Below are 15,539 nucleotides of genomic sequence, written 5' to 3'. Positions count from 1 at the left end.
GACAGGTTATATTTGAACCAGAGGGAGCACCAATGTGCTGGGGAGGTGTATGAATAGGTTAGTTAAGGATTGTTTAAATTAGGGAAGGGAAGGACTGTACATGATCTGTACCCATCTATAACACAGATAGTTACATATTTTTTAGGAAAGGCTGGATAGAAAGAAAAGGAATGGGGGTTTCTGCACATATAAAGTATAATTTAAATGCAAGTCTTCTTCAGTTGGATGATGAGCCATATGTTAGTGAAGACAGCTGAATTTGTCTTGAAATCATTAGGGTTAAGAGGACTTATTTTAGGAGTGTGCTATAGAAACTCAAACATACATCTTTTTAATGATAGAGGTCGACCATTAATAATCTAGCATTGTTGGGACCTGTGGGGTTACGGATTATGGAGTTTCCCAGATCACCAGATTTGCAATTACAGTTTTCTGAAAAACTGTAAAAGTCCTTTGTATTTAAGCAAAACTTCAATACAAGGCAGCATCTTTGGTGTTCACACATTACACCACAAGAAGCACATCCTTTACGAATTGTAACCAAGGCTGGGGCTAAATGTGAACAGGTTATAAAAATAAATGCATAAACCAAGTAGGAATGGGTTGCCTGTGCTTATTATAAGTTCACGGTAACATCTGATGCTGCATTGAATGGCACTACAACAATGGCAGAAAGTCAAGGCTCAGACCGAGGAAATTTGAGACTATGCTTGCAGATATTATGTAAGAAATAGTAGGTAAACTAGATTAATGTTGGCAATATTAGTGATGGTCGTCTTGTATAAAAAAGGCAAGATTACAGGGGGATATTATAGTATTGTGTGACTTAACTATCTGAATATCAACTGGGCAAACAGAGGAATACAAGAGCAGGCATATTTAGTCGTAATCAGTGGCTGTTTATTAACACGGTATGTGGAAAGCCTGTCTAGATTTAATATTTTGTTATAATCAGGATAGAATTTATGGTGTAGAGGTGTTTGAACCACTAGGGTCAAGTCACTATAACACAATTCTCAGTGCTTTGGAAGAGCAAGGATACAAAACTAAATCTTCTTGACCAGATACACCCAAGTCTACTGCTTAAGTGCAGAAACAACTGAGGAGCACTGGAACAGGTTTATAAATGTTTTATATATAATGCAGAAGATCAAGATAGAGGAACACTGCAGATAAAGAAAACCCAAAGAGACTCTTTCAGTATTTTAGTATTAAAAGAACAATCAAGGAGGAGGTGAGGTGTATTAGGAATAGTAAAGGGGAATTAAAAAATACAAACAAGTGAAATAGCGAATGCTCTAAACTTGCATTTTTCTTAAGTCTTCACATGCGAGGAAGAGGATAACCTCCCAGCAGTAAAATGGACTACCAAGGAGGTACTGAATGATTGACCAGGTAATATTTATCCTTAAGTGCAAAGTTAGAGGGTACATGTATAAACTCTTGATGCACATTTTTTACTGCACATTGGGAAATTCCAAAGGACTAGAAAATTACAAATTTCCCATTATATAAAAAGGGTCATCAAGCTGATGCAAGTATCTCCAGGCCAGTAAGCTTAAAATGGATCACAAGTAAATTGACAGAGGTAATCTATTAAGGAAAAGACTGAGCAACACATGGCAAGAACAGGAGTTTTACTGAACAGTCGGCATGGGTTCAGACAAAGGAGGTTATGTTTTACGAAAATGCCGGAATTCTATGAGGATGTAACAAAAAGTATACGATCAAAGTGGAGCAAAAGATATTAGTAATCTTGACTTTCAAAAAGCATTTGATAAGGTACCATATGAAAAGTTGGGTGTCAAACTAAAAAGTGGGAGTCCAAGCTGGTTAAGTCTGCAGATGATACCAAGCTAGGAAACTGGTAGATAATACAGAATCAGTTGAATTATTATAGAGCGACTTGGGCAGTGTCATGAGAGGATTCCTTGGCATTGGGTATTTTAAACAAACGAGCACTCAGGCTTATACAGCATGCATATGTGTGTCGTTCCTTTAATGTGATGGTGTCTGCATCATGAGAAGTCCTAAGAGTAGTAGGAACAGACAGAAAAGGTGGAGATCGAAATGGAAAGAGGAAATGGCAGAAACGGGAAGGTGGGCCTGCAGTGGTCAGTGGCACAGGGATAAAACAAGGGGAATGTTACATGAAGGGCAGATCACTTCTGCTGAGCACTGGAGTAGTATGGGGTGATCGAGTACTCCAAGCTCATGTAGGCAGCAAGAAAGGGGAAACTGGGCTCCAGGTGTGCCAGTGGAAACCACTGAAGGAAGTCATGACAGGTGCTAGTGAGTGTGACTGCAGTGGCTGGCATCTCCACTAGCTCTCAGACCTGGGTGAACTGGAGAGATGGGAAGAGAAAGATGCACTGCACCAAACTGGTGATCAGAAGGATCCAATGTCTGCAGAGTTTTCACTTTTGGCTTTAAAGGGATTATTTATTGCTTATTTTATCCTCCACAAATACTAGATTTTATTATGATTTCCTTTTTTATTGCAGGAGCACTGCAGTTTTGTTTGGAACACTATTGGCTGAGAACAAAGGCATGTTTCACCATACTCTGGCTGATTGCTTGTGTCCTCGTTTGTCTGGCTCATCCTCTGTTACATTACTGACAGTTCCAGGTTCAAGTTGCCAAAGGACATGGAGCCAGCCTGGATTGTTACAGGCAGATGAAATTTAATATAAGTAAATGTAAAGCATTACATACAAGAAGTAAAAATATTAAATTTCAATACACAATGGGAGGTCTGAAAATTGAAAGCACGTTAGGAAAAAAAAACTTAGGAGTCGCAGTAGACTCGTCACATTTCACTTCCATGCACTGATCAGGAGCCATTAAGAAGGCTAACAGAATGTTAGGCTATATAGCATAATGAGCAGAGAACAAGTCCAAAGAGGCTATGATCAAGCTTTATAACACACTGATGAAGCCTCATCTGGAGTACTGTGTACAGTTTTGGTGTTCAGGCTACAAAAAAGACTTAACAGCTTTAGAAAAAGTCCAGAGAAGAATGAGGAGTTTGATTCTAGTACTGTAGGGCAAGAGATATGAGGAAAGATTAAAAGAGCTGAGCATTTTCAGTTAAAGCAAATAAGGTGACAAGACTGAAGTGCTTAAAATTATGAGAGAAATTAATACAGTGTTTTTAGACTGTTACTTTAACAGGAGTTAAATAAGAACAAGGGAACGCAGAAACACTGGGAAGTTTTTTTTTCGCACAAAGAACCACAGACACATGGAATAAGTTACCAAGCAGTTTGGTAGACGGAAGGACTTTAGGGACTTTTAAAACTGGACTTGATGTTATTTTGGAAAATTAAAATATAATGGACTGGCAAGCTTTGCTGGGCTAAAAGGCTTGTTCTCATCTAAATTTTTCTGTTTAAATTTTCTAAAATTTATCCCAGGTGGCTGGCTTCCTTTTTGCCTCCCTTAACAGCCTACATCTTACGTGGGTGCTAAATTTTGATGGAGGGCCTTCTTTACACAGAGACTGGGTTGTGTGGTACACCTTCCACTGCCCGATAATGTATTCAGTCTAGATTATTTTTTTTGGTATCCTTTCGCCACCTTATGCATTTGTGTTGCTTTGTCTCTTACTTCTGTGGTCTGTTCTTTAATCTTTATTTTCACAGTGGGTTCACATGCTAGCTAGTGACCCGTACGCAGAGTGATGCTTACATCCAGAAAATCCGTCTTTCATTCCGACTGTTCAATGGTATGGTAGAAATTAATTATTCAATTAAGTCCAAATGAGAGGCAAGTGTGTCTTGTTGGGGAACTGTTTCTCACTTTAAGTTTTTACAGCTTACACTATGAAGACTTGTGCAAACAACATTTTTCCAGTTTACCATTTTTTTTCCAAATATACAATTGACAAATTATTTAATTTGAAGTCACACACTGTTAGAACATTTAGGTTGTCAATAAAATACTTATTAATGAAATATATGTATGACTTAATGGGACAGAATATTTTTGCAAGGCACTATAATGCACATTCACAGTATTAGCTATGTAACGTAATTATCTCAAATTAAAATTAAGAAAAAAAAGACAAAAGTAGTGTGAGGTTTTAAAGCATGTAGTTGGTATAGGATCAGTGCAATTACAGACTACACCAAGGTAAAGATTTTACTAAACATGTGTTACAATACAATGCAGTGTTACTGAGTGAAAAACCTTTTATTTTTGTTTTACTATTGAAACTTTGTCAGAACAAAGATTCAAGATAATGTTAAGAAATGATCACTAAATAAGAATGAACAATTTCAGAGGGAAAATGAATATTAAAACCTTATTTTATTAAATTTATTTTTGGAACTAGCTGATGTGTGGAAATAAACAGTAATCGATAGATTCTTGCTACATTATACTTTACATACATTAAGTTCATCTACTGTACACCCATTTGTTATGACTACTGCATTTACATTTACTTATTTGGCTGACACCTTTACTCAAGGTGGTTTACACCATTTGAAAGATACAACTGGCTACTCTTCTTGTGTTTATCCAATGGGAGCACAGGTAAAAGAAGTTACTTGCTTACGGTCACACTGTGCCAGTAGTAGGATCTGAACCTAACTTCCGGGTTTGAAGTTTAAATCGCCTGCATAACTTTTAAAACATTAAAAGTTTACGTAAAACAGCCATGGGATGGGAAGATTATGGTTGTTAGCACTGTTACCTTACAAAGACTCTGGGTTCAAATACCATGCCTGGTTATTGTCCATGTGGAATGTGCATGTTCTACCCATTTTTATGAGCGTTCTCACCCTGATACCTCACCAAACATGCATAGTTTTGGTGAACTGGAAATGCTAAATTTGATGTTTACATGAATGGATGCTGAAATGGGCAGGTCAGGGTTCTTTCCTGCTTTGTGTCCACTATTGCTGGGATAAGCTCTGGTTATCCATGATGCTAAATTGGATTAAGCAGGTTGGAGAACATCACTTAACAAATGCAAGCAAAAGTCAATCACCAACAAATAAGGCATTCATGTAAATAACCAATAATTACTGTAAAACCTCAAAAAAAAAAAAAAAAAAACAAACTACTCACACAGACAGCATTGATGTCTGATTCATGACCAGTGAAGGTCTGCCGGCACATACTATCTCGGATGTCCCAGAGTTTCACAGAGGCATCACAAGCACCAGAGACAAATGTCTTAAAATCTGGGGACAGTGACAAGCTCATCACATCCCCACTGTGTCCTGTAAATGTTGTGGTCTGCTGACCTGTCTCAATGTCCCACAATGCACTGTAAAAACAAATTGAACACAAGTTATTTTTTTATTTGACCACATGGAAGAGTTAAAGAAATATGGTCAGCAAACACATTTTACCAAAAATTACTTTACAGAAATTATGAAAATCATGAAACTAGCATCAGATATGAAGGAGGACCTGGCAGCTACATTAAATAAAGACGGTAATTAGCTGACATTCATTATCAGGGCTACTGTAAAAAGCAATGCTTTATATGGCACTTCAAATTTATTTCCTGACACAAGACAGCTTGTCAGAATGCTCAGAACACAATTATATTTCTCCAGACTTTTCTCGCTAGTTATGTGTTTGCTTCCAGCCTACAAGGTTTAGTTTCTGACCCACCCTGTTCTTATTTCTTCCAGTGGTGTAGGGCTTAAAGATTGATTCACTGTTCAAAGGTTAAACAAAAGAAAAAAAGGTAAGCAAACTTGCCTTACCAACTTAGAATGAACCCTCACACTAGTACAGCATGCCAAGATAATCCTTTCGTTTTTTTTGCAAACCATACTGCTTTTGAGACAACAGAACTGACTTGACCAGCCTATAACAGGTTATGACAGTCTGGAAAGAGGATCATGTTACTTTACCACACATTTGTTGATACACCACTGCATGGAAAAACTAAGCTAATTCTCTGGCTAGTTTCCTTCGAAGTCCACAGTACAGTTTTGTGAACTCAGATAAGAAACATTGAGCTGTGTTGTTGGATCCTGTTGATTACATGAATGTCATGGAGCTGCTATCATTCATGCAGTGAAAGCTTCCTTTAGTAGCCCATGCATATAGGGTTGAAGGACGGGAATGAACTTTATAAAAGTCAAGAGTTTTAAAGAGCTGAAAGTAGGGTTGAGCCACGTGAGGTTAGGCTGACAAACAGCACGTAGCACAGCAGCTGGCAACAGCATACATGCTAATGTTTGGGCTGCAGCAGCCACATGCACGGCAGTACATCAGGAGTGGATGCAAGATAAAAGAGAAAATGACGATTGAAAGTGTTAACAAAAACTTGGAAAGAAAAAAAAAATTCAGCGTTACCAATGACCACAGCCCAATACTTAAAAGACGAGGATAATGGTGAAAAGAAAGGTGTGAGGAAATCAGCAGTGTGGAGATACTTTGAAGTCCAACAAGAAACAGTAGTGTGCAATGCAATTTACAGTAGGACGAAAGCATGATCCCTCAAAGACAGTTTATACCACTAATCTTTTGTATCGTCTCATGCAAGACTTTATAATCCCAAACACAAGTAAGTGCTGCACCAATGGGGATTTCTTGTGCTTTTTTTTTTTTGCCTTGGAGCACAATTGAATGAATATGTCAATTTTGTTTATGCTCTTTTATGTTTACATTTGAAAGCTGCTCAAATTTGTACTGAGGTTATAAACACAATGTTTTTTTTTGTATTTATTTGTGGGTTTGTTTCCCCAACCATTTAAAGCAATTTGAACCTATACAAAGGAAAGGATACAGTATACAGGTAGTTTTTTGAGATTTTATTTTGTATTCATACCTACTTTATATATCTGAAACTGACTAAAGAATTTACTTTGTGTTCTCCTGTAAAATATGAAAGCTTGAAGATTTTATTTATTTGGAGTTGACCAAATTTAGTGTGTTCTCCTGAAAAACTTCCAAGCTTATGATTGGTCAGAATTGAGACCTTTTTTATTTTGTATTACCTTTTCTATTTATTTTGAAGTGACCAAAGAATTTAGTTGTGCATTTTTTGTGTTCTCCTGTAACACCTGAAGCTTTTCACTGGTCAGAACTAAGATTTTATTATATATGCCTATTTTATTTATTTGAAATAAGAGTTGTATAATGTTCTACAGTACAGCTGTCATGTTCAACTTCTGAGAGAAAAATATTTAAAACAAAATAAACCACTAACCCTTATAATATGTTCACATTTCACTTAGGAGTGAAAAGGAACCTTTAAGCTAAACAAAGTGATTTGATTTATATCATGATATATATCAATATCGACTGATATGGAAAAAAATATTGTGATAAGATTTTTTTTCATATTGCCTAGCCCTAGTTGAAAGTGTTCTTATGTTCATTAATTTTTTAAGCCTTATTCCAAAAAGTTCCCAGCTAAGTAGTAACATTTACTCATATCAAGCTAGTTTAATGTAGTTAACCAAAAATACATATATTTGAGAGAAGGTGCTGCTCCACAAACTTCTACAATGACTGAACTACTGTGTACGTCTTGAGGCAGTCAAAACCCACATTTCCTTTATTGCATGGTTAGCCTCACACAGTTAAATGTTATTTCAATATTCTCTAAGTAATGACTAATTTCTGCATAACATTTTGCATTTGAATTATTTTGTTAATGCCAATATTGTCCAATCCCTTACTTTGTGAGAGATAGCCTATCACTACTTTGAAGAGGATGCTTTATTGTAAAGGGCGTTTTCTTTCTGTATACAATACATAACTAACCCAAACAGCTAGATAATTTTTAATATCATTCAATCTTACATCATTTTTAAGATGTTAGGATTGTGGCCATAGCTGCTAGTCTATGAATGGTACTAGATTCAATAAGCATATCTAGAGAGTCACAAAGGCAACAGACATTTTCACAGCGTAAAAGGATGAAGCCCAAGAAGAAAGTCTTCCTACCAAAATGGACATGTGGTACCACTGGCATAAACCCTGTATATTTTAAAATATGCTCAGGGAAGACCACTGAAGTAATGCAAAGCTCATTCTTGCTTTTCATGCTGCATTAGCACAGCCATTTCACATACAACTAACTAATGTACTTTAATATAAACTGAGCTAGTTTTACTGAAGACAATGATTTAAACAGTATTACTATTCAGCTCATAAGCTAATTAGATCTCTAAGTTATTTACAGTCATCTGACAAACTGGCTTATTTTGCTTTCAGACTCAACATCATCAAAATGCCTTTTAAATCATAACTGACCTATATATAACATGACAAGACAGCTACCAAGCATTGATGGCTTTGGTAAACTTACATTGGTTTAGCCCAAGCACTATGAATTTGGACTTTCTCTACCTGGACTATAAATCAAAGGAAGCCACTTGCTTAATTGGCTTACTGGTTTTCAGTTATAATTTTGAAATACATATTATTAAATTTATGCATTCTTGTGGCAAATATTTTTCATATTTCCTCCTCAAATCGCCACCTTATCGTGGTGGAGGGGTTTGCGTTTCCCAATGATCCTAGGAGCTCTGTTGTCCGGGGCTTTATGCCCCTGGTAGGGTCACCCAAGGCAAACAGGTCCTAGGTGAGGGATGAGACAAAGAGTGGTTCAGTAAACCTCCTATGAAGAAGAAAAAATTTGGCGCCGTTTTCCCTAGCCCGGACACAGGTCACCAGGGCCCCCCTCTGGAGCCAGGCATGGAGGTGGGGCTCGATGGCGAGTGTCTGGTGGCCGGGCCTGCACCCATGGGGCTCAGCCGGGCACAGCCTGAAGATGCAACGTAGGTCCCCCTTCCCATGGGCTCACCACCTCTAGGAGGGGCCAAGGAGGTCGGGTGCAGTGCGAGTTGGGTGGTGGCCGAAGGCGAGGACCTTGACTGTCCGATCCTCACCTACAGAAGCTGGCTCTTGGGACGTGGAATGTCACCTCTTTGAAGGGGAAGGAGCCTGAGCTAGTGCACATGGTCGAGAGGTTCCAGCTAGATATAATCGGGCTCATCTCGATGCACAACTTGGACTCTGAAACCAATCTCCTTGAGAGGGGCTGGACTCTCTACCACTCTGGAGTTGCCCCCAGTGAGAGGCGCCGAGCGGATGTGGGCATACTTATTGCCCCCCGACTTGGAGTCTGTTCATTGGGGTTCATCCCAGTGGACGAGAGGGTAGCCTCCCTACGCCTTCGGGTGGGGGGACAGGTCTTGACTCTTGTCTGTGTGTATGTGCCGAATAGCAGTTTGGAGTACCCACCCTTTCTGGAGTCCCTGGAGGGGGTGCTAGAGGGCGTACCTTCTGGGGACTCCCTTGTTCTGCTGGGAGACTTCAGTGCTCACGTGGGCAATGACAGTGAGACCTGGAAGGGCGTGATTGGGAGGAATACCTCGCCCCCCCCCCGTGCTTGTCACAGATTGTCCATAACGAACACCATGTTCAAGCATAGGGGTGTTCATATGTGCACTTGGCACCAGGACACCCTAGGCCTCAGTTCAATGATTGACTTCATAGTCGTGTTGTTGGACTCGCGACCACATGTCTTGGACACTCGGGTGAAGAGAGGGGCGGAATTGTCAACTGATCACCACCTGGTGGTGAGTTGGCTTCGATGGTGGGGGAGGATGCCGGTCAGGCCTGGTAGGCCCAAACGTGTTGTGAGGGTCTGCTGGGAACGTCTGGCAGAGTCCCATGTCAGAAGTAGCTTCAACTCCCACCTCCGGCAGAACTTTGACTACGTCCCGAGGGTGGTGGGGAACATTGAGTCCGAATGGGCCATGTTCTGTGCCTCTATTGTTGAGGTGGCTGTGGCCATAAGGTGGTCGGTGCCTGTCATGGCGGCAATCCCCGAACCCGTTGGTGGACACCGGCAGTGAGGGATGCCGTCAAGCTGAAGGAGGAGTCCTACAGGACCCTTTTGTCCTGTGGGACTCTGGAGGCAGCTAACAGGTATCAGCAGGCCAAGCGGAACGCAGATTCGGTGGTTGCTGAGGCAAAAACTCAGGCGTGGGAGGAGTTGGGGGAGGCCATGGAGAACGACTTTCGGATGGCTTCGAGGAGATTCTGGTCCACCATCCGGCATCTCAGGAGGGGGAAGCAGTGCAGTGTCACCAGTGGGGGAGAGTACTTCGAAGACCTCCTCAATCCCACTAGCATGCCCTCCAATGACGAAGAGGGGGACTCGGAGGTGGGCTCACCCATCTCTGGGACTGAGGTCACCGAGGTGGTCAAAAAACTCGGTGGCTGGGCCCCGGGGGTGGATGAGATATGCCCAGAGTTCCTCAAGGCTCTGGATGTTGTAGGACTGTCTTGGATGACACGCCTCTGCACCATCACATGGACATCAGGGACAGTGCCTCTGGATTCAGGGATCTTGGAGAGGAGGATCCGTCAGATAGTCAAACCTCGGATTCAGGAGGAACAGTGTGGTTTTCGTCCTGGTCGCCGAACAGTGGACCAGCTCTACACCCTTGGCAGGATCCTGGAGGGTGTATGGGAGTTTGCCCAACCAGTGTACATGTGTTTTGTGGACATGGAAAAGGCATTCAACCGTGTCCCTCGGGGAACCCGGTGGGGGGTTCTCCAAGAGTATGGGGTACCGGACCCCCTGATAAGGGCTGTTCGGTCCCTGTACAACCGGTGTCAGAGCTTGGTCCGTATTGCCGACAGTAAGTCAAACCCTTTTCCAGTGAGAGTTGGATTCCGCCTGGGCTGCCCTTTGTCACCGATTCTGTTCATAACTTTTATGGACAGAATTTCTAGGAGTAGCCAGGGTGTTGAGGGGGTCCGGTTTGGTAGGTTCAGGATTGGGTCACTGCTTTTTGCAGATGATGTTGTCCTGTTTGCTTCATCAGGCCATGATCTTCAGTTCTCTCTGGATCGGTTCACAGCCGAGTGTGAAGCGGCTGGGATGGGAATCAGCACCTCCAAATCCGAGACCACGGTCCTCAGCTGGAAAAGGGTGGAGTGCCCTCTCAGGGTTGGGAGTGAGATCCTGCCCCAAGTGGAGGATTTCAAGTATCTTGGGGTCTTGTTCACGAGTGAGGGAAGAATGGAGCGGGAGATCGACAGGTGGATCAGTGCGGCGTCCACAGTGATGCGGGCTCTGCATCAGTCTGATGTGGTGAAAAAGGAGCTGAGCCGTAAGGCAAAGCTCTCAGCTTACCAGTCGATCTACGCTCCTACCCTCACCTATGGTCATGAGCTATGGGTAGTGACCAAAAGAACGAGATTGCGAATACAAGGGGCTGAAATGAATTTCCTTCGCAAGGTGTCTGGGCTTTCCCTTAAAGATAGGGTGAGAAGCTCAGTCATCCGGGAGGGGCTCAGAGTAGAGCCGCTGCTCCTCCACATCGAGAGGAGTCAGATGAGGTGGCTCGGGCATCTGATTAGGATGCCTCCTGGACGCCTCCCTGGTGAGGTGTTCTGGGCATGTCTAACTGGGAGGAGGCCCGGGTGAAGACCCAGGGCACACTGGAGGGACTATGTCTCTCAGCTGGGCTGGGAATGCCTCGGGATTCCCCCAGAAGAGCTAGAAGAAGTGGCCAGGGAGAGGGAAGTCTGGGCATCTCTGCTCAAGCTGTTGCCCCCGTGACCCGATCTTGGATAAGTGGAAGAGGATGGATGGAAGGATGGGATTTCCTGATAAACGAAAGTAAAAACAAAAATGACACTCAAAGTATTTGGAGAAAATACTATTGCTGCATAGTTCCTTTTCCCAGTGTTGTTGTTTGAATTTCCAGCAGGTGCTTTAGCAGATTTAGCAGGGAACTGTGCTGTGAATTTGTAATTGTCTTTAGCTATACCCTGGGTAAGAAGTGTGAGAACATATAAGCAGAATATGGAAGCCATGACAGAGTCTTAATTATCCACTTGTCATACAGCTATTAGAAAACTCTGATGAAAACAGGCCATTAATCCCAACACAGCTTGTCAATTCCAACTCATAATATATTTAAAGTACTCTATATTTAACATTGATTCCTCTATACAAAACGTCAACTTTAAGATTCAACTTAAGTTTTTCCTCATAGCTCACTCTCAGCGGTCTCGTGCCCTATTACACTTTATTTACTTCTATATTATATTTTAAACGACTCAGAGGATAATCATTAAAACCACCATTTAAAACAAGAGTGACAATCCAATCCTGTTAAAAATAGGTAAAAACAATCATTTTTAATAAAAGTGACTATTTCAAGTAATAAATATATCATACCAAGTTGTGTCACCAGAACTAGTGATGATTTGATTGTCATCAAGAAAACGACAGCAAGACAAATATCCTGGAAAACAAGGCAAACAAAAGACAGTAAAAACCTGAACAATGTACAAGATATCATTTTCAACAAAAGACTTCCCAAGAACAATAGTTATCAGGACAACAGAAAAATGGCCATAACAAGCACATTAACTTCAAATACCTTTTTTTTTTGCTGTACGAGTTGGACACAATTACAATAAATCATACCTTTTACATAAATGTGAAACAAATTTTGCAATAAAGAGACACTGACAGCAAACATGAGCTCAAACAATCAACAGACTTAAACACTGGCCAGTATTTCTTTTAAATGTGAAGGAAATTAATGATAAGAGTATGAAAAATACACCTTAGTGAAACATTGATAAAAATATTTCAAGACATGTTTTCTTCTCACCTGTGTGACCTGGCAGTTCTCTGCTAACACGTACATTTCCCTCCCTCGTTTTCAAACTGTAGATGGAGCAAATGTTGTCTAAACCTCCACAGGCAACATAGCTTCCAGATGGCGCATAGGCACAAGTCATCACCCAGGATGAACGGAGAGGGATTGCATGCACCTAAGAAGTAAAAAAAACAGGAACAGGAATACCATTCAGCCACAGTCACGGTGTAGCATAGCAGATAATCATATTATACTTTAACAGTAAAATACAGCTAAAAAAACGTGGAATTTGTAAACAAAATATGATGCATATGGTCATGTCACCTACATCAAACTGTTCATTTATTAGTTTAAATCACATTGAGAGGAACATCAGAACCCAAACTCTAAGATGTAATTATATTTATTATTAATCAATGTAATTCCCAGAAATATTCATCCATTTAGGTCAGGACTGTACTGAACTACTGTACAACAGGATTGGGCGATGTGTAAAATTATCAGGTCTATCAATCATTCACTTAAACGCTGCCAACTGAGATTGTTTTTGTCAGGGTTTGGGCATCATCATTTTAAAGGAGTAACCCAACACTGCTTTTAGACCATCAATTATGTTGTCTTTTTCTTTTTTTTTTCAGAATTCACTGTCTTAATCTTCTTTATTTATTTATCTGGTTTGTACAATGCTATATACTGTATACGCTGCCGTTCTTTATTATATTCTGTAAGTGCCTTGAGCATGGGAAAGGCGCTATATAAATAAAATGTATATTATTATTATTTTCTGTAGTTAAAAAGTTTTCCATGCATATTTAACAAGGTTCAAAAGTACTTTGTTTAATATACCGATGCACAGATGATTAAATTGAAGGAAATCAATCTTGTCAATTTCATCAAAAGAATTTGCTTCCATCTCTTTTGGGCCACTGATGGGGAAGTGTGGTCCAATGATTGCACAGCCACACTATGGAAACCTGCCATCTCCTTTTAAATCCACCTATAATTTCACTAAGTCACTTCCCTTGTGGGAGACCAACGTGCATCAACTGTAGAGCTGATTACAGAACACAGAACAAACCGGATAACTAACAGTTTATTTACTTAAAAAAAAAAAAAAACGCATTATTTCATAAAGTGTTTAAAGCCAGTACCAGTGGCACAAACTTTTAACACCACTAACATTCTTTTTGACATTCTTTTTCAAAATCGCATGTCTTTTTTACTGATCAGTAGTTGCATATATAAGTATCATGCAATGCATGTGGAGACTGGACCGGAAGTCATGATTACTGAACAACACAAGCAGGACTTTACTCACCAGTTTTGAATCTGTTCATGCATCTAAACTAACTACAGCACACTTTTGGCTTTCATGAAAGTTGTAACAACTGCAACATACCATTCTATTGGTCTTTAATATCAATAAAAATTGATTACATGTACAAAACTTTGGTGCATCTACCATGTTGATCCACAAAACTGAAGAAGTTGTCAGATTACTACATAATTTGCATTTTTTAAGGGAAAATGTAACTGCAGTTGTAACAAAAACTTCCAACTCCAAAGTGTGTACGGCATATCTATGTATAAGTGATACAAGTGCCAGGTGTAAACAAGGCATTTATGATATGTTTAAGCAAATGGTTCACATCATTGGTAAAGTAACATCCATTGGTGATGTGATGTAAGTAAACAGTCATTGACTGTCAATGATATTGTCCATTGGTACAAGTCTGTGGTAGGACATTTTGGTTATAGAAAGGAAGACTAATGTGTTAAAAAAAAAAAAAAAAACATATGGCTGCACTTTCATTGTGTGAACTACAATAAACCTAAAAAGCTAAAAGTTGGTTCTAATGCAGAAAAACAAGAGAGTAAAATACAAATTGTGTTACCTTGTTGGTGGTATAGCTGTCCCATATGATTAATTTCCCATCTTGAGAAGCACTTACTAGCAGCCTAAAAAAAAACAAAAAAAAAAATTAACACACTTGCGACCTATGAAATTGTAAACTTGAACATTTCCAAAAAGTCTGTTTGTTTCATTTATCTGTTTTGCAAAAATTGACAAAACAAAAAAAATTCACATCTTTTTTTGAACAGGGTGATGGAGTATCAAAAGGTGTATTTATGTATTGATTGTGTGTTTTAAAGTCATAAAAACGACTTAGTTTTGCTGGGCAACATTTTGCAGTTTTAATCGCAGCTAGGTGATCGTCTCTGGAGGACGCAACTTAGGCAATTTCTATCAATTAAAAATGACAATGTAATGGCATGCTAAGACGAGTTGGAAAGTATCACTATTGAGATGTTACAATTCAAGACTATCTACTTATAAGTCATGGATAAATGATCATCCCATGCTTGAGGGAAGCTTTTGGATTTATTTGGCATTTACAATGATAGAAGAGAGTATGAAACATTCAGTTTACAAGTCACTGATAACATCCACCTATCCAACAAAAAAAGAACTGCTTTTTCATCAATTGGGGGAAAATAATTATAGCTTGGCTCTGTGCTTTTTCTGGAAAATGACAGCAGGTATGGCTCTCTCTTCCTTGTACCTCAATAAGTGCTTGAAGATTGATTTATCACATACAGATGGATCACAGACTTGGCAATATGAGTGTTTTCATATTGTGCAACCATGGGACCACAAGAATTGTGTGTAAAAGAAACCGAGTAAAGCCACTTGCCAATAATGATTGGCTAATGACATATCTGTAAATTATTGATAAGATCACAATGAAGCATAAAACATACATTCAATCTCTTGATTCTGTTATGCTAAGAAAACTATTATGTTCAGAATGAGACTGTCACTATTACAAGTTTGAGCTAGAAGAAATCCAGATTGGGAAATACTTCTCACACATACAAGTGTGACAGAGCACGACTACAGGTTAAAAAAGACTAAGACTGCTT

The 15,539-nt window shown here is 39.9% G+C and overlaps 1 protein-coding gene across 3 annotated transcripts in view; it reads right to left on the bottom strand.

The window, feature by feature from the left end:
• The window catches only part of LOC114648927 (guanine nucleotide-binding protein G(I)/G(S)/G(T) subunit beta-2), a 214,817-nt gene that overhangs the window by 16,861 nt on the left and 182,417 nt on the right, over positions 1-15,539 (bottom strand). For all 3 annotated transcript variants that reach the window (XM_051925125.1, XM_028798272.2, XM_051925124.1), the window contains exons 5-8: positions 14,510-14,573; positions 12,627-12,789; positions 12,185-12,251; positions 5,077-5,278 (exon numbers count right to left, since the gene is read on the bottom strand). In XM_051925125.1, coding sequence (XP_051781085.1) covers positions 5,077-5,278; positions 12,185-12,251; positions 12,627-12,789; positions 14,510-14,573 — 496 coding nt within the window. The remainder of the gene's footprint in view (positions 1-5,076; positions 5,279-12,184; positions 12,252-12,626; positions 12,790-14,509; positions 14,574-15,539) is intronic.

This window comes from Erpetoichthys calabaricus, chromosome 3 (assembly GCF_900747795.2).
Source record: "Erpetoichthys calabaricus chromosome 3, fErpCal1.3, whole genome shotgun sequence".
NCBI classification, from domain to species: domain Eukaryota; kingdom Metazoa; phylum Chordata; class Cladistia; order Polypteriformes; family Polypteridae; genus Erpetoichthys; species Erpetoichthys calabaricus.
This window is presented reverse-complemented; position numbering and strand designations above follow the sequence as displayed.